This window comes from Cavia porcellus, unplaced genomic scaffold (genome assembly GCF_034190915.1).
Source record: "Cavia porcellus strain 051 isolate PalLab524CR breed Dunkin Hartley unplaced genomic scaffold, mCavPor4.1 scaffold_1, whole genome shotgun sequence".
NCBI lineage: Eukaryota > Metazoa > Chordata > Mammalia > Rodentia > Caviidae > Cavia > Cavia porcellus.
Window position 1 is genome coordinate 155,660,242 of NW_026947484.1, and position 20,649 is coordinate 155,680,890.

At 35.9% G+C, this 20,649-nt stretch overlaps 1 protein-coding gene across 3 annotated transcripts in view; it reads left to right on the plus strand.

Moving 5' to 3' along the window:
* Slc44a5 (solute carrier family 44 member 5) overlaps window positions 1-20,649 on the plus strand; it is a 373,608-nt gene that overhangs the window by 292,676 nt on the left and 60,283 nt on the right. For all 3 annotated transcript variants that reach the window (XM_063258189.1, XM_063258195.1, XM_063258202.1), the window contains one exon: window positions 15,465-15,538. In XM_063258189.1, coding sequence (XP_063114259.1) covers window positions 15,465-15,538 — 74 coding nt within the window. The remainder of the gene's footprint in view (window positions 1-15,464; window positions 15,539-20,649) is intronic.

Sequence of the window (20,649 nt, forward strand, 5' to 3'; positions counted from 1 at the left end):
TCCTCTATGACAGAAGCTAAAAAATTACACTTTTGATTTGTCTAAGCATTCTGGGTAGAGCCAGTGATAAAATACAGTTCTAGCCAATAAGCTAAAGGAACAGCCTGCTTGGGAAACTTTTATAAAAAAATAATAAAAAGACAAAGGTTTGTTGAATAGATACAAATGTCCTGACTGCAGCATCCAATTTGTGCCATGGGACTAATCACATGGAAAAGTGTCTGTGTCCTAAGAAGGAGGGGATTACTTGGGCTATGTCCCGAGTGGCATTGCTGGCTGGCACACTACACCCACTCAGCAGTGCCAACCCCAGAACTACTTGCAGAAAACAAATCTTTGGAATTTAAACCCTATGTCTAGTTTTAAGTTTTCTTAACATGCTCTTAATGGATTGCAACCTAAATTGCATGGAGATTAAAGAATATTAATAGTTTGCTTTCTTTTCATTGTTATTAATAATGACACTATTGCTACAAGGAATGCTATACTGAGGTTCAAACAGCTTACAGATAAAATAAATTGACAAATTTTTACAAAAAAAGAATTTATATACTACAGTAGGCTCTACCAAATGATTAGAATTTGAGAACAAAGGAGCACAATATAGTAAGTTTCCATTGTAGTACAATATTTGTAAGTTGAATTCTTTCGTGCAACCAAGTGAGGCTCAAATACCTTTGACACAAATGCATGATGTGTATTGCTTTGGGCTTCCCAACAGTCCCCTCCAATCGCTGCTGCTTTTCTTGCTTCGGACATCCCAGGCTATGCCTGGACACAGTACCCCTGCACACTCTAGCACTGCACAGTGGGCGCACACTAGCACTGCCGTGACAATGCCCGCAGACACGTGAGCTTCTGTGATTTGTTCACATCTACGAACATTCCTAAAGTGAGGCCCACTAGGGTTTGTGCAAGTGTATGAGTCAAATGTTCTTAAATTGGGAACTTAGACTGTGTCTTACGCATTTTGACAGTACCTATATGATGTTAAACTCTAAGGTTCAGGTCACCCTTCTGTTCACTCATTCAGTAAGTCTGTGTTGAATAGCTGTGCTTCTTTTCTGTGGACAAGCTGCAAACTTCTTCTAAGCAGGCTTGCACATCTGTCAGTTTTCCTTCCAAAATCAGTAGAAACCTCTCTTCCAATGGGAGGTTTACCAATGACAGACTAATCCAGTGCCCACTATTACTTATGCCAAAAGTGTCATGTTGGATTTACTATTTTCCTCTGAAAAATGGGAATAAGTGCCAAAACAAATAAGCAAAAATTGTTTATCATTGAGAAACCTTGTTTTCTGCATGTGTGTATTAAATTGTTAACAGCCAAAGTTGAATTTTTCAGTCTAGGTGAGTGGATAGATCTATAATCATAATTAGGGGTTTTACCTAAGTTATATCCTTAATGATTTTATATTCCTGTAGCTTATAGTCTAATTTCTCTTAAATTGAATTTATTTCTTCTCCTACTGCATTCATTTTAATGGCTCATAGCTGATGTGATTCTGAGATTATTTCCATTTCTAAAAAGAAAAATCAATACTCATATGATTTTGTTTTAAAAATAAACTATTTTGATTATATAATGCACATTACTGCTATACAGTCTAAAAGTTGCAAATGATATGCAATAAAAATAGGCCTCCCTCACCATTTCCCTGCCACACAATTCCCCGCCCCAGACAACTACTAAATTCAGTCATATGCAATCTTGTATGATCTTCCCTAAATTTAGTTATAATTTACTTTTCATTTAATGGATACTTAAAGAATTATGCATCTGGATTTTTTAATGACTGAAGTGATCTTATTGCTAAAATAATGTGCAAAATTCACATTGTATCTCACATTCTGAAAGCACTATTACTATACCTACAACCTATTAAAATTAATAATGAGATAATGAACATTCTGAGCAGAGGTGAAATTTTGAGGTCAGAATAAATATTATTTTAAGCAAAATTACAGGTGTTTTTATTGTCTGAATTCACTAAGTATCCATAAAGGGAATTATCCACAAAAGAGAAACATGACATCATGTTATGAAGACTTGATTAATGAAAGGTTAAAGCACAACTATGTTTTCATTTTCTCTATTCTCATTTTTCATTTTGCTTTAAACACGAGCTAGGGGTTTATCTCTTGTAAAGATACTGAGATTATTATGCTCATCACAGAAGATGAACTGGTGATTCATGAGATATTATGATATATTTATGTAAATACATTTTCTATTCAGCTCTCATTGATATCTAAGCAACAAGAAAGTTTAATCAGAAAACAAGCTTTAATTTTTTTCACACACTTTCAGTAACATTTTTGTTTAAAGATTATGAAAAAGTGTTTTGAATTTTAGTCAATTATCAAGAAAAAAGTCAAAGAGCAGATCAATTTTTAAACATCTTTTTGAAGAGATAATAAAGAAATTAGTATAATGATGTAATTCATCTTTCTATTTATAGTTGTCAAAACAGTCTTGTCTTAAAGATCGCTCCTATTATAAAATTAATTTGTGATGAATGTGAAAGCTTTGAAAAACAGAAAAAAATCACTTAAGATTACATCATCTACGGATAATGATCCTTTACTTATTGTACATAATCTTTGATCTTGTACATTTATGTGGACATTTATGTATAAGCACATAAATCATACTTGACACATGTTTTAGTCATGTACTGTATATTTTACATAATTTTAACTCACTAATATATCATGAATATGTATTTATATAACTAATGTTCTAAATGTTGTTTCCAATTTTTCTTTAAACAGCTCTGCTTCCAATTTTTGTAAAAATTCTTACTGTATATGTAATTATGTCCATTACTTACAGAAATGGCTAGTGTGATATACCCATTGCTGAGTGTTTATTTCTCTCTCTGTTTCTCCTCCCCTTCTCTCTGTCTCTCTCTCTGTCTCTCTCTCTCTCTCTCTCTCTCTCTCTCTCACACACACACACACACACACACACACACACACACACACACACACACGAGTGGTGCAAGGCTAACTACAGCTGTAGGTTAAGGGATAGTAGAGAAGCTTTTGACAATATGACTGAGCAGGAGAGAAGCTGAAAGCAAAGGAGAAGAAAACACTTGGCCCCTTGAAACACAAGCTCTTGGAGAATGCTTCCTTCATGAAACCACTAGCATTGCTGTTAATAGTGAAAGGTGAGGAAATAGAGACATTTTCAACTTGCCTAGAATTCTACCTTAAAAAGCCTCAAGTCTTTGAATCTTCTAGTTAGTGTTGCCTTAGACAGTCTGTTCACTTCAAGCCACATTCTGTAGCTTGCTCTGTGTATCTCAGTGAAGCTTGAATGATGGCCCCACAGTAGGTGACTTCTCCTCATAAAACCTTTGGGAAGGGAAACGTTCACTTTCCTGGTGCACACTGTCGTGGTGAAAATCTGAGAGATAACAGACAACTCAGTGGCATCGTTCCAGTCCCAGCAAGGCCACAGAGGGGTGATGCTGCTGGGCTTGGGGTCATGAACATGGATGGCCAGGTTGCAGAGATGCACCAGGTGGTACCAAGAACTTTCAGATGGGAAGCGGGCATCCGGCTGGAACGCCAGGCAGTGGACAGTCCCTAAACCAAACTGACTCATTAGGCACGGGCGGGTGATCTGTCAGAGAATAATGGCTTTTCAGACTTTCATTCCTGCTCTCCGGCTCCGTATTAATGACCTTTCAGGATGGCTGATATCATTGGAATTTCACCTGCCACAAAGAAAGAAAACCAGTAAATGAGTCAGCATTGGGAGGACGCTAAGAAGTGGTCTCTGAAAAGGAAGTTAGACAGCAGTTGTTAAAGGATACAAGTTAGTGTGGAACGGACAGGCGTGTATCAGACAAAACTCTCATTACCTCTGAATTAAATCTAATTATTTTCTTTTTCTAGTGACTTTCATTTTACTTTAAATAGTAATGTCCAGAGAGCATTCTTAAGCTTCCCCTGACTGCCAATAAAATATAAATTTCTAGATTGGGCCAGAAATGAAAGAAAATGGTCTAAAATTTGAAACTCAGAACTTTAGTTCTTCCTAGAGCCAAATGCTTCTGGTGTGTTTGCCTGTCTGAAGTGTGTCCTTTTAGGCCTTTATGGGATGGTGATTGGTGCGTCCGTCAGATGCCAGACTCTGCAAAATGCTGCCATGAGGCCCTTATGGTTTAGATTGTAAGCCAGCGCACATCTTCCAGAAAGGCCCAGATAGTATATATCTTAGACTTTGCAGGCCAAATTATTTCTAATGCAACTTTTGAGCTTAGCTATTGTAATACAGAAGCGACTATAGACAGTATATACCTGTGTATTTCTGTTGTCCAAAAATATTTATTTATGGACACTAAAATTTGAATTTTATACAATTTTCACATGCCATAAAATATTATTATTGCTACCTTAGTTTTAAAAATCAATTAAAAATGTAAATGCCATTAAACAGATATGGCCCATGTACTATAGCTTTGCCAGCCCTCACCTAGAATAAAATAAAGGGAATAGAGTTGCTTAAAGATGTACAAAATGGTATTCTATTAAATATAAAAAGACATGAGGGTTTTCTTCTGGCTGAAACTTCATGAAGGAGGTGACATTTGAGCCATCTAAAGGGTGGGATTTTAGATGATGAAGTGGATAACTACACTTGGAAACTCCTGAGAGTACAGGGGCGCTGGAACAGTTGGTGCAAACCTTGACTGGTCCGTGGCAACCAGGGCATATGGATTCCTCAGGAGAAGAGTCAAGAGCAGAGATCCCTGTATGTGTATCAGTGAATGTAAAAGTCCAGGTTAGTTTTAAAAGCACATTAGGAAGGAATAGTAGGAGATAAAGCTAGTAAGATAGAACTGGCATAAACTAGGACTGGACTTTTGGTTCTTAAACATAGCAGCTGAGACATCTGAGGTCTGAGTAGGAGCTGGAGAGGCAGTGCAGTTCTTGGATGATAAAGCGATGTCTTCACATGTCACGGGTATCTGTCGTGCTGAATGACTGGGCCCACAAGAGACTGTTTACAGGAGCCCAGTTAACGGCCATGACAAAATCTGCAAAGATAAGAGAACCTGGACTGAGTCCCGGCAACATGAATAAAAAGCAGAAAGAGGTGGATGAAAGACATCAGAGAGAAGTCAGGAGAACTTGTCAATTAAATATAAAAGATACAGTAAGAAAGGGGGAAATCAAAGGAAACTCCCTACATTTTAAATCTTGGTGACAATAGCTGTATTCTGTGTGTGAGAGACAGAAAGAAAATGTACATATAATTGGGATCCTATTCTTACTATATTTGGAAAATAGATGCATGGGTGCAGTAGCACTTCTGTGGTTTTGCTTTTAAAAATGCTTTCATGCCTGGATGTCTTAATCTGAATAAAGGTTGAGTGGTTCTCTCATAAATGTGGGTGTGAACAGTTTGGGTTTTTTTTTTTTTTTTTTTTTTTTTTTTTTTGTCTTTTTCGTTTTTATCGGTACTGGGGATCGAACTCACAACCGCACACTTGCAAGGCAGGCGCTTATGCCGCTGAGCTAAATCTCCAGCCCCGAACAGTTTGTTTTTAAAAAGTGAGATTTTGAGTTGGCAGAGCGGTAGAGGAACAGAGTTGCATGTATTTCTCTATAGTCATTTTTTCCTCTCTTCTTTCTGGGACCCAGTGGGATGCAACCCATTTTTTAGATTAGTGCAATGGTTTTAATGCTTGCTTTGAGAGTAAAAATGAACTTGCCGGAGACAGAGGTACAGCCACAATAGTTTTCCAGCAAGAATCCAAGTCATAATGACCTTCAGCTGTGGCTTGTAGAGCACCATTATGTCAATAGCTGTCGTCTTGAGAAGTTTTTAAAAAAATTATCCAACTTAAATCCATGTTTCTTAAAAACACTAATTTACTATTGAACATTTGGGATTATAACAGATATCCTGAAAGAAAGCAGCAATAAAGAGGTGGCTACTTATTTAAAAAAGGAATCGAGTTTCTGCTATATTCTTCAACTCACAAAATGGGACACAGCTCTTATTTTATATTTTGTACAGATTTATTTTTCTAGTAGCTTTCTAAGCATTGGTTTTTCTTTTTCCTGGAAAGAATGTATCTGGAGAATGGAAAACAAGCAAATAATTGGAAACAATTACAGATAAGTATATCATATAATTGAAATTACCGGAAAATACACACACTCAAATATGCACACATACCTATTTTGAAAGAAAAAATTTTAAATGAAAGATAAAAAATAAGAATATCAGTAAAACAGTTTCAAAACAGAATAGGAGAGTAACAGTAACTCATACATTGCATATTGCTATCTTCATACTAGTTATTGAGAGCAAAAGATACAAGCATGAGATATTGTCCAAACAATATTAGTACAAACCTTTTCTTTTCAGTGAGTGAAGAGAAACTGGCTGCATAGCTGTCTTCACTGTCATATATGTCCTCTTCTCTTCTGCCTTTCCTCTTTACTCCATCACAGTTTCACTTTTCTTTTGAACACTTTCTTCCCTATTCTCAATAATGCTGTTCATTTTGGCTCTCATTTCCTCATCCAGTTTCTCACATCAGTGAGACAATGTGATCTTTACACCTGTGTGTTTGATTTATTTCACTTAGGAGTATGATTTCGAGTTGCATCCATTTACCTATAAAAGTCTACAGTTTATCCTTCTTTGTCTGATTAGTACTTCATTATATTTAAAAAACACTTTTTTAAAAAAATCAGTACTGGGGATTGAACTCACTACCACACACTTGCAAGGCAGGTGCTTATGCTGATGAGCTAAATCTCCAGCCCCTGAAACATTTCTTTTTTATCCATTCCTTGATTGATGGACATGTGGGTTGTTCCCAAGATTTAGCTATTGTAAATTGTGCTCCTATAAACATGGCTACACGTATATTGCTGTGGTGTGGTGCTCTGAATTCTTCTGGGAAGATACCCAGAATGGGAATAGCTGAACGGAATAGGTCCTCTAATCCTAGGTTTTTTTTTTTTTTTTTTTTTTTTTTTACGGTATCAGGGATCGAACTCATGACCACAGGCTTGCAAGGCAGGCGTTTATGCCACTGAGCTAAATCCCCAGCCCCCTAATCCTAGTTTTTAAAGGAATCTCCATGCTAATTTCCATAGTGGTTGCACCAGTCTATATTCCCACCTGCAGTGGAGAAGGGTTCCTTTTTCTCCACAGCCCTGTCAGCATATGTTACTTGATGAAATAGCCATGGTTGTGAAGTAAGATGGTTTAATTTGCACCTCGCAAATAACCAGTGGTGTTGAACATGTTTTTATATTTCTTTGCCATTTGTATTTCTTCACTAAGAACTGTGTGTTCATCTCAGATGCTTGTTTGTGGAGTGGGTCTTTGAATTTGGTGATCTAATTTTTTTCAATTCTTTATATATTCTAGATATAAATCCCTTGTTGAGGGACAACTGGCTATAGTTTTTCCCACTCTATGGTTTTCTCTTTACTCTGTTAATGATTTCTTTTGTTGTGCAAAAGCTTTTTAATAAGATGAGATACCAGTTGTTGATTCTTTGTGGTATTTCCTGTGCATTTTGTTCATGAATTCTGTACCTACATTAATATTGCCAAGATTTCTACCTATTTTTTCTTCCAGTAAGCTTAGTGCTTCTGTTTTAATATTTAGATTTTTTAATCCATTTTGACTTTAATGCATGGTAACGGATGTGGGTCTAGTTTTACTCTTCACCATGTAAAGAGCCTTTTACAGCACCATCTATTACTTTCTTCCAGTGTTTACAGTTGTGTCTGGAGTTGCATCTGCATCTTAAATTCTGTTCCGCTAATCTTTAGGTCTGTTTTTTTTTTTTTTTTCCCCTTTCTCTACATTGGCTTTGTAGTACAGTTTCAGGTCAGAGGTTGTGATGCCCCTGACTTGCCTTTGTTGCGCAGAACTGCTTTTGCTATTCTAGATTTTTTCTGGTTCCAAATGAATTTTAGGAATGTTTTCTGAGTTTTGTGATGTATACCAATGATATTTTGATTGGGATTACATTCAACCTATAAAACAGTTTTGAGAGTAGGATCATTCTCACTATTTTGTTTCTTCCTATCCATGAGCAAGGGATATCTTCCCATTTTCTGATATCATCTTTGATTGCCTGTTTCAAGCACTGTAAGTTTTAATGTATAGATGTCTTTCTTACTTTGTTAGATTGATTCCTAAGAATTTCATTGTTTTGGATGTTATTGTAAAGGAGGTGATTTCCCTAATTTCTCTCTGTCAGTTTGTTGCTTGTATACAGGAATGTTATTGATTTTTGAGTGTTGACTTTGTATCCAGCTACACTACTGAATTTGGTTATTAAACCCAAGTCTTTTAGTGGAATTTAGTAGAGTATCATGTCATCTGCAAATAATGATCATTTAACTTCTTCCTTTCCCATTCATATTCCTTTTATTGTTTTCTCTTGTCTAATTGCTCTGGATAATGTTTCCAGAACTATATTGAATAGGAGTGATGATAGTAGACATTCTTGTCTTGTTCCTAATTTTATTGTGAAAGCTTTCAGTTTTTGACCATTTAGTGTAATGTTAGCTGTTGGTTTGTTGTAGATGGCCTTTATGAGATTGAAATAAAGACCATCTATTCGAATTTTTTTTAAAATCATGAATAGGTTTCAGACTTGTTAAATGTTTTTTTCTGCATCTATTGAGAAGATCATGTGATTTTTATCCATGAGCAAGAGATATCTTTCCCTTGGGTCTATTAATATGGTATGTTACATTTATTAATTTGTGTATGTTAAACTATCCCCACAACCCTGAAAAGAATCCTACTTGGTCGTGGTATATAATCTTCTTGATGATTTATTGCATTCTGTTTGCCATATTTTATTGAGGATTTTTCCATCTATGTTTGTAAGGGAGATTGGCCTATAGTTTTCTTTTTTAATTGGGTTCTTCTCTGGTTTTGGAATCAGGGTAATACTTCTAGTAATGATTTTGAAAGTATTGCTTCCCTTTAAAATTTCATTAAAGAGTTTCAGCATTAGTGGCATTAATTCTTCTCTAAATTTCTTGCGGAATTCAACAATGAATCCATCAGAGCATGGACTTTTCTTTGTTAGTAAATTTCTAATTATATTTTCAATTTAATTGACTGATAGTGATTTATTTCAAATTTTTATATCTTCATGATTTAGTTTTAGCAATGCAATTATGTCTAGGAATCTGTCCATTTCTTCTGTGTTTTCCATTTTTATTAGGTTCCCATGGTAGGAACTGATAATCTGGATTTGTGTAGCATTTGTTATGATTTCCTCCGTTTCATTCCTAACTGCTCAAATTTGTGTTTTTCCCCTCTTTTTGATGAGGTTAGTTAATTTATTCTGTCAAAGAATCAACTTTTTGAGTCACTGGATCTTTGTCTTGTTTTCTTAGTCTCAACTGCATTACTTTCTGATCTGATCTTTACAATTTCCTCCATTTTATGAGCTTTGGGTTTGATTTATTCTTCTTTTCCTAGAAATTTGAAGTTCAACATTAGATTGTTTATTTGAGCTTGTTCTGTTTTCCTGATTTGAAAGTTCATCAGTATAAATTCCCCTCATAGGACTACTTTCATCATGTCCCATGAATTTTGATGTGTTGTATCAGCATTATTGTTTAATTATATATACTGTTTAATTTTATCTTTAATATTCTCTATTACCCATTAGTTGTTCAGAAGGGTGTTGCTTAATTCCCATGTGCTTATGTAGTTTTTGTGATTTCTTCTGTTGATTTCCAGTTTTATTGTGCTATGTCAGATAGTATGCATATGATGATTTCAATTCTGCTACATCTATTTAAACATGTTTTGCGGGCTAATATGTGCTCTATTTTGGATAATGTCCATGTGAAGCTGAAAAGCGTGTGATGTTTTTGGGTGGAACACTCTGTAGATATTTACCAAGTCCATCTGTTCACAGGCTTGCTTTAATTCTGATTATTTCTTTGTTTATTTTTTGTCTTATTGATCTATCTATTTGTGAGAGTGTGGTCTGAAAGTCTTACACTACAACTGTGTTACTATTCACTTGGTTTTCCTTGTCTGTTAATAGTTGTTTCGTGTGGTTGGGCACACCATTGTTTGATGCATATATATATATATATGTATATATATATATATATATATGATTGTTATCTCTTCTTCTTGGACTTTTCCCTTAGGAAGTATGTAGTGACCTTGTCTCTTGTGATCAGGTTTTTTAAAAATCAATTTGGCTTAAAGTTTACATTGCCTGTAGTGAAATAACTATCTCTGCTTTTTTCTGGTTTCCTGTGGCATGGAGAATTGTTTTCTATTCTTTGACTTTTAGTCTATGGATTTCTTTTGGGATTGAATATGTTTCTTGAATGCAGAATATTTTTGGATCTTATTTCTTGATCCTTCAACCAGTCTGTTTCTTTTGATTGGGGAATTGAGACAATTTACATTGATAGTTATAACTCATATTCATTGGCTATTCTTTTAAATGTTGCTTTCCTGTCATTGGTTCCCTGTATTTCTCCTCTGTTTAATTGCTTGCCTTGCTTAGCAGCTTCTTTCTATTGGTGTTCATGTGTTTGTGGTCTTCATTATCTCTAATGTGTCTTTCAGAGTATTCCACAGGGCTGATTTGGCAGTCATAAATTTCTTCAGTTTTTGTTTGTCATGGAAGTATTGTATTTCTCTGTTGATTTTGAAAGACAATTCTGTGGGGTACATTAATCTGGGTTGAAGATTGTTTTCTTTTAGGGCTTGAATTACCCCACTTCAGGTTCTCCTTAATTTGAAGGTGTGTGTGTTGAGAAGTCTGCAGTGATTCTGATGGACTTTGCTTTATCAGTGATTTGTTTCTTTTCTCTTGCTGCTTTTAATATTTTGTTCTTGTATTGAATTTCTGGAATCTTTATTAATATGTGCCTTGGTGTAGATTTAATTTGGTCATGGCTATTTGGAGTTTTATATGCATTATTTATTTGTATGTCAAATTCTTTATCCGTGTTTGGGAAGTTTTCTGCCATTATTTCTGTGAAGTTTTTAATGGCTTTTGAGCTGTCTCCAGCTTTCTCACTAACTCCAATCAATCTTATGTTGTTCTTTTTAGCTTTATCTTGTGGCTGTTGGTGATCCCTTCCTATTTTTGAGATACCTTTCTTTTCCCAGTTGCTAGTTGCATTTCTGTCTTCTGAGTCTGATAGTCTATCCTTTCCTTCATTCAGTTTGTTGCATGTATTTTCAATGGAGTTTTTTTTTTAATCTTCTGGATTTCTGTTTGGTTCTGTTTCATTCATTTTATTTCTTGTCTATATTGGACATTCATGGTTTCTGTCATTTTCCTGAGCCCCTCTACTTTTTCTCTGTGTCTGCTTTAATATCCTTCATTTTGGTTGTCATTTTTTTTTTTTGCACCTTAGAGATTTTTTTTCTTATGGCCTCTTCCATTTTTTTTTTCACTTCTGCTGCTATAATTTCAGAGAGTTCTAGTGGTTGGCTTCTGATTTTCTCTATCTCTTTGTGCTCTGGCCTTGTCCTAGGTGGGCTGGGTGTTTAGGGCTGCATTTTGTTTATTCTTGTTATTTTCTATTTTCTAGTTTATTGTTTTATATGTTGATGCTTGTAGATTTCTTATGTTAGACAGCTTTATCCCTGCTGTCAAGGCTTTCTTAGGAGATGTCTGTTCCTCAGGATGTCTTCTAGAGGTAGGTGGTTCTTGGTCTTTATGTCTACCTCAAGAACCTACCTTCCCAATAGATTAAGTTTCTATCTATTTACCCAAGTCCCATTCCATTGGTACTGGGCTATGGTAATGGTTATGACCACTTGCAATCTGTGCATTGTTGTATGTGGAGAAAAACTGATTATAAGAGCTATAGCATCCTGGTTAAAGTAGTACAGTTAGCTATAACAATAGATGGAAGCACAGCTGGCTACTGACAAACTGTGATAACTATTAATCTGATATCTTCAACTGTAGGAACAAACTCGATAGCTATATAATATAACCCAACTTATACCAGAAGCTTGCATGCAATGCTTTTCCACTTAGTAGTGTGATTTTACCCTCTTGGGGGGTGGGTATTTAAGAGGGATGGGGAGTAGGATAGAGACAGGAATGAAGTTAAATATAATAGGAGTAAAGTTGGAAAGTATAGAATGATCATCCACATTTTGGGTAACTGTTGGACACAAAAGGAAAGGATTGGAAAAGAAAGTCTAGGAATTCTGAAGTAAACTAGAAAAAGAAGAGACTATGTTTACTCACATGAAAGTATCATAAAATAAAGCAAGATAGTTGACAAAAGAAAGGAAAAAGATAAGTAGAATAAAACAAAAAGGAAGATTGGGAGATCTAAATAGTGAGCAAGAGAGAGAAGAAGAAATAAAACCTTTTATGACAAATGGGGAAAAAAGAAAAAGAGACAAAAACAAAAATAACCACACACACTGAAAAAAAATCAAACATATAGAAAGAAAAAACAAAACAGAACAAAAGAGGGAGAAAAAGAAAATAAAACAAAAATGAAAACACTAACCCAGACAACAGCCCACTGGAAAACCCATCAGACAGAGAAAAGTAACGATAATGAAAGTCCTCTGTCTACAGTTCTGTGATAGTAGTTTAGGATGTGTATACACTATGCAATCCCAGAATGTGTACACTAGCCAAGATTGCAGGTGGATTTGTATGCAGTTTGTATGCTGGGTTTGGGTCTAGTCTTTGTCTCTGGATTTGGGAGATGAGGTTAGTTTTCTGTGGCTGGAATTCTTCCCAGCCACTTAAAAAGGAACAAAAAGAAAATAAAAAATGAAAAATAATTGTTAAAAATTAAAGAAAAGAAGAAAAGGACATGGCCCTGCCTGTTTGCTTCTATTCTGTGTGTCTTTGTCCCCAAGCACAAGACTGCTTCACCTAACTTCCCACTTGCTTGTTCATCGTGTTACTGTTACTTCGGACTTCCCAGTCCTGCCTGTCCATCATGAGCACACTAGCCAGGGTCCTGCTGTGTTGCTGGTGTCCCCAGGGGTTTCCAGTTCTTGAGTCCCATCAATGGATGGAGGGGGAACCAATCTCAGACTGTTCTCTTCAGTTGCCTGGTCAATGGCTGAAAGACAATTTCTAAACGATTAGAAGGAATCAACTCACTTCCAGAACAAATTTACAAATACTAATGTTCCTACTAGTTGAGATATTTTCAGTGCTGTATTCATAACTTTCATTGATTTGGCATTTTTCTAGGTTAAATAAGATAAAATTAAGCTGTCTGGTCATGGGGACCACAGCCCACTACTTTCTTTTTAAAGCAGAGCACCAGAAAAACAAAACAGACTTGAAGACATTATCCCCTCTGGCTGCTAATTGGATTCCCCCAGACACCTTCTCAGTGGATGCTTGAGAAATGCTAAGTGCATGGTGGTGTGTGTACTGGGTTGGTGGTTGTATGGTTATGGATTAGTGCTCTATGGTTTCTAGTGTCCTCAGCACCAGAAGGGAAAAAGGATCAGAGCCTCAAACTCCACATGGAACCGAAATTCAACTGGGTGCCTATTTATCAGTGCCACTAGTAAAGGAGTGTGGGTTTTACTTTCTATAAAATTTCTATTTAGGTTCTGCTCTTTTCTTTTTGCTCCATCCTTTGAAACTGGTGAGTTTCTTTTATTCGCCTTTTTAGGATGCTGCCTGTGCTCACTATATAACACTATAAATACCTGACATTATGATAGCATGCACCATTGGAACATCCTAAATGTACTGATCTGTAGTACGTATGTATTATGTAGAATACAAAGCTACAGATGTCAACATGAAACATTATGGATGCATGACAGCAGCGTGTGTGCCAGCCTGGCTGTACTGCACTGCATTCTTCTCTGTCTTCTGGGGAGCTGTGATTACACATACAAGGGCTCTGAGAACCGCAGAAACCACACTAGTGTTCTAGCTTTCCTTCTTTGTCATCTTGCCTACAGGCATCACCATTAGGTGTCCAGCTACTTAACAGCTGCTTTGGGAAGAAGAATCCCTGATCTTGACTTAGGCCATGTAAGACATGTGTGAGACAGACCCTCCCCACCTCTAAGGAGGGGGCTGCTTTCAGTGCTTGCTAACCAAAAAAAAAAAAAATTTTTAAGTGCTATGGAGCCTGATTTTTTCTCTTATTATGATTTTTTTCATTCTGAAACACAAATGACATGAGAAATTCCTGGGTTAAAATTGGACTTAAAGAATAATTTATTTCTGTGTTGGCTACAATTTTCCCCCAAAGAAGGATCTAGAACTTACAAAGAGTTATAGGAACATGTGTGATTATTTTCATGTGTAGCTCTTTGAAATATTTATGGAAAAGTCAAGTCATGCTGGTGTAACTAAATGAAAACAGGTGTGGCAGACTGAGATATTTACTTGCTTCTGTAACTGTCTTCTTGGGCTCCTCATGTCACCTCTCCTTACTACCTCTAGTAACGTGAAGATGTTCTTAGGAAACACACAGAGGGGTGTCTGGTATCAATAAAGGTATAACGAGCTTCGCCAGTGTAAAGCAGTGTACTGTCTGCTAGTGCGAAGTTGCCATTTACTGCTACTGTGCTGCCACCACTTCTTAACAAGTTTGCATTTCACATTGCCTGTGCTAAAACTTTAAAGCATATCCACATGCCCTCACAATCGAGACCTTCTATGAAAATTTTGATGTGCAACTCTTACATCCTTCCGAATGGGCTGATCTTTTTCTTTACGAATGGATTCATCATTAAGTTTCAGGCCAACAAGGACACTATCATGGCTCACTTTCAAGACATAGCTTTGCCCTTCCAAACTGAGAAAACCTTCTGTCTCTGCTGGATGCTGGTGTGGCTATGGCCTTCAGCAAATCACTGAGTGTTTCGGAACCAGATTTTCTCTACACCAAATTTCACAACACATAACTTGCAGGATCTCTGCAAAATTACAGTTGGTGGGAGAATTTCACTTTTTAATGCTTTCTGTGCACCATTGTTATAATAGTTGTAACTGTACTCATCATAGAAGATTGATATAATCAATCTTTTAATAATCATGCCATGAAAATGTATATTGAGAAACAAAAAGGGGAAAGAAGAATGGAAAATAGCTAGTTACTTTATGCCATGTTCTGGGGAGATGTGGAAAGGAAATTCAAAGAGCTTAAACTACATTTTAATTTTTTTAAAAAAAAATCTACTTGATGCTGATATACTCTGCTCTCTAGAGATATTTGTAAAACACAGAAGCTAGAAGGAATTCAGAGGGAGCTTTTGTAAGCATAGATATATAACCTTGCTATTGCTACAAAAGTCTAGGACTACAGAACTATATCTGATCTACTGTTCAGGATTATTGGATATCCAATAGTGTATTACTGTCATCTTTTTTCTCCCTTTCTGTATTTTTGTGCAGTAGACAAATCATTTTGGGATCACTTTTAATCCTTTCTTCTTTTTCTGTCTTTAGGAATTGTACAGATTTTGTGTGCTGCGTGATCTTCCTAGTGTTTATTATGGGCTACATTCTTTTAGGACTTATGGGTGAGTAAATACAGGTATAGACTATTTATTGTTTGCTAATGAGACACTAAATCAATGTCACATTTGAAACATTATTTTCTTCCTGAAGTCTTTTTACTATTACTTGTTATCTTTTCTGGTTAGGAATACTCCTTATCAGGACTCACTGGGTAGCAGACATAAAAATAAACACAGAAGTTTAGTCAAATGCAAGTCAAAGTTACTTAAGTAAATGCAATTACAAAGAAGGAAGAAAAGAGCTTTTTAATAATAATTTTTATCCTTTAAATTCTATTAAGCATCAAATATTCATTTTGCTATTGACTAATAAGTAGTAGGGCTAGATCAGTTTGAGTAATATGCCAGCATGTCTTTCTATAAGCAAGTTAAAAAGAAGTAACAATTAAGAATTTTACAAAATAATTCATTGACATACAAGTGTTCTATTTTCTTTGCCCATGAGAAACAAATACTCTGTTATTGTTAGGGTAAATATTTTTCTAGAAAGTGAAAACAAAATAAAGAAAACCAGATGTTTTATTTGGACTTTTAAAGAACTATAAAAGAAACTGGACTGCATATTTTTAGGAAAATGATTTCACAATTTGTATTACACATTTTTCCCAGAGACATAAGTACTGTCCCTTAGGTATTAACTCAGTTGAAGGCTGTTAAAGTCAGATATTAGCTCTAATACCATAATTAATGGTACCGAGTTAATGTACACAATGTATTAGCATAAAGTTGTGGGTTATTAAGGGAAAAATGTAAGTTTCTTTTCCCCCGAGTTAATGTACACAATGTATTAGCATAAAGTTGTGGGTTATTAAGGGAAAAATGTAAGTTTCTTTTCCCCAGTTCTCAATTTTATCTTCCAATAAAGGAAGTACTTTAAGAAGAACAATTAAGAATAATCTCCAAAATATAGTCTATATAATACCAAACAAAACTATATAGAATTGGAGAATTAAAAAAAAATTAAGACAAAAGAATAGGGAAAGAGAGAAGAATAAAAGAGCATAAGACACAAAACTAACTAATATACTCTTCTAAATCTTTCAAAACATTTGTTGGTTCTTACTTAAATATTTTAGTTTGTAAACATTAAAGTAGATAAAGCACAGTACATAGTTTATAAGTTGGATGTCATTTATAATACAATAAATTTTCTTATACAACAAGTAGAATTTTACTTCCTCTAACTTTGGGACATATCTTTCTTGGTTTTATAATTTTGATTATTTTTACTTTATTATAGAATTGAAATTTGTTGCTTAAGAGTCAGAAGATTTAGAATCAGGCAGATCTGGAGTTTTTAACATATTATTTGGAGAAAGGACCAGATAGTTATTTGACCTGTTTTCTAACATGAAAAGTACAGAAATATACCTTTCAGGGTTCTTGTGAGAGTTAAATGGACTAATACCTATTTCCACAAACCATGCTGTATATTAGTACTAGGTAGTAATTTACTTCCTACCATTGTATAAGTAATCTAGATGCTCTGAATTTTAATAAATTTTCAAAAATATAATTTATCTTGTTGTTTCTATCAAAATCTATAATTTTACTTATTGAAGTTCGAATGCACATGGAAGAATTTCACAAAAATTTCATCCTGGAACCTTTCCATTAGAAGATCTCGCTCCGTAATCAGCCAAGCCTCTCTGCCGAGGCCCAGTGCTGATCTCATGTCACACAATGGCTTTTTTCTTTCTATTTTGTTGGAAAATCCCTGCCAGTGTCCTGTACACACAATGAAGGCGTGCCTGCCACCATTCCCTCCAGAATAAGACAAGAAATTTGCTTTTTCTGTTTAAGATCCTCAGGTTCAGCCTGTAAATACCTTAATTTGCATAAACAAATTGTGGGAGAAATGTTCCTCAGGGAAAAAAACTATGTTTGGTGTTAAAGATTATTCAATTGGGAGATTCCCCACTACTCTTGATGCCATTACTTAAACTTAAAACAAATGATTTAAAAAAATCACTAAATATAAATACTTTCCTCATCCTGACTGCAAATAAGCTTATTGGCTTGATTCCAAAACCAAACTTAATTCTTCTGTTATATCCACTCTTGGACTAAAGGAAGCTTGGAAGGAAATGATTGACAAAGGTTACTGGAAGCATTTAGAATTTTTAACTTATAATCATACATCCCTTCATTGGAGGAAAAATGATGCTGTGTTGGATATGTATTCTGGCAAGCTTTGCCATTTTTGTTAAACCAGGACCTTCACAGACTTGTCATCTAGCCACGATCTTTTCATCTGAAAGTGTTAGCAATAACAAGCCGTGTGTCTCCCAAAATATGCTGAGTAGACACTGTTCTTTGTTGGGTTGAATATGGCCAGCCAGGGTAATACTTGAATGCATGAAAGTCACTTAACATTCAACTGACGAAAAGCAGAACCTCTATTCAAGTAGATGGAGTGGAGTCCGGTAGAAGGTAATCAAATCTTGAAAGATCAAACTCACATTTATGCTAATAGCCCTTTTTTGTCCTACTTCCCTGATGGCTGCTGTTCAATTATTGTACTAACTAGACAAAAGAACAGGCATATTTATTATGCAAATTATCTTTTGCTCTCTTTGCATTAACATTATGTGCATAATATCAGCAGAATTTTAACATTCAATACATTTTTATTTCATTTTCTTTCTAAATGGATAGCTAGTTGAGCGGGTTAGTTCATTGATATCTTTACTTAGGGAGTGCTTGAAATTGGAACCCGAAGTTAGTTTCAGTTTCATTTGTCAATCTCTCCCAGCAGTAATTATCCCTACTAGCTAAGAAGATAGGAAAGTGACAAGACCATTCATATAAAACCTGGAACCAAGTGTGATGAGCACAAGCCAACTGGAGAAGCCACTTGTTGAGACCTGGTCAGCAGGCTCAGCTGCACCCCAAGGAATAATTAGCCTAGTTTGAAGGATGACTGGTGCCCAGTCAACATCTGATGTGTGAGAGACCCCAAGGCAGGGCTAAACCTTCTCCAAACTTCTGACTCCCCAAACTGAGAACAAAATACAATGGCATTAAACCAGTGGATTTGTGGGAGCAGAAATCAGTGAGCAGAACACAACTTGATACCTAGTAGTAGGGAGGGACTGGCTTAGCAAAACCAAAATACAGGCATTGATTTCAAAACCAGTGTTCCGTGCAGAAGCTGCTTGTATTCAGAGGAAGTTGCAGGTGAAAGTTTGGAGAGATAGTGAGGAAAACAAGATGGGAAACAGAAAGGAAGGGTACTTTGCTTTGCAGTGGTGAAGTCTGGCAACTGTACTACTGGTGATAACGTGGGAAGTGCTAGAAAGGTATTTAATTAACTCAGTGATTTAGTTAAAGGAATTTTTGGTAGGCGAAGATCCAACCTCTGAGCCAGGTGCTATACTTGGATGAGGCTTTTAGGGATCCTGGGAGAGGATATTTGCATTTGGAAGGAATGTAAGAAATTGTGGCCAGAGTGGGGAGGCTGTGGTTTTTAATATAATGATGCAAGTTCTTTGCCATTTCTCCCATCTGGGCAGGCTCATGATTTCTTCCCTTAGAGGAAAAAACTAAGCCAAAGGAGACCAGTCATGGGCCTCAATTTGCAAATAATTTACAGATTAGTATGAAGGAATAAGGTGGGGGGGGGGCGTTGTGGCTCAACTAGAGACAGCAGGTCGAAAAGAACTGAGTAGAGAAGGGAAGAGGTTTACATAATTCATAAAATGAAGAAGAAAACTAACAAAGTATAGTAGTTAGAGCAACTAAGTGTAGTCGCATTTGAACTTATCATTTCTGATAATCGAGTTCATGTTCAGAATCAGTTTTTAAGCTCAGTGGCCAAGTATTTCCCTGTCATATGCCAAGCCCTGAGTTTAGTCGTCAGCCCTGGAAAACTGTGCGTTCACTATCTTGGACCACAGCGTATCCACATATCTGTTTTTATTTTCATTGCTTAAGAAAATTCAGTACATCTTCCCTGACCTGTTGTTCTCCAGACACCAAAGAGACTGCTGTCTTATTTCCAGTTTCTCGGTTCTGACATTTCTTTAGCTGAACTGTTCATCTGAATCTTTCCACTACTGTGATGGTTTCCTACCCTAGGACACAAGACGATGGCTAGATCTTTAAGGAATGTTCCACGGTCCTTCCTTCTCCAAGGCGTGATCAGCTTCAGAATGGCTTCATCAAAGGTGGCTTTTTGCTTTATCAAAGCCAGACCTTAATCACCCTTAGGCCCTGCTATGGCGCCTAGGACACTGGCCCAGTCTCTCTCTTCAAGGAGAGTTCACTTTGGGGGTGTCTTTATCCTTTTTCACCAGCAGTCTTAGTTCAGAGTCAGTCTGATCTGTAATAAATTGAAATCTTAGGAAGAGAGGCTTGCAGTCTGTGCCTTCCTTCTCTTATGGCAATTTGATCATTCTCCACCTTACAGAATCTGAGGAAGGACAAATCTCATGTTTGTTTCTAAGACAGTTCACTCAAATGACCTTTTCAAGAACAAAGATAATTCACTCCAAGATGACTTTTATTCTGTCTATATAAAGAAGCAGTGAACTATTTCTCTTACTAGTATTTTAAAATTACTAATATTTTTATATTTTGAATTTATTTTGTTTTCTAGCTTCACTGAGATCTGATTGATGAATTATATGCATTTAGGATGCACTACATAGTGTTTTGCTATATCTTGAATAGTTATTGCCACAATTAAGAAAACATATTCATCTGTGACATAAATTGTGTCAAGTATGTCTATTCTCAAGTACACAGTAAGCATGTTCAAGTATATAGTACATTATTAATTACATTTCCAATGTTATACAGTTGATCTTTAGGATTTACTCATTTTATACCAGAAATTCTGTACCTTTTCCCTAACCCTGGCTCTGCCAGCTACAGTTTTACTTTCTCTTCTAGGACTTGGATTCTTTATAGATTTTACATATAAGTGAGATCATGCAGTATTTGTCCTTTGTGTGCCTGGCCTACTTGGCGTAATGGCTTTTATGTCAAGTCACAAATCATAAGATGCTTTTGTAAAGCTAAGTCATATTCTGTTACAGTGTATATACATACCATCATCTCTTTATATAGTAATCTATTGATTTTTTCCCTCAGATATATACCTGTATATA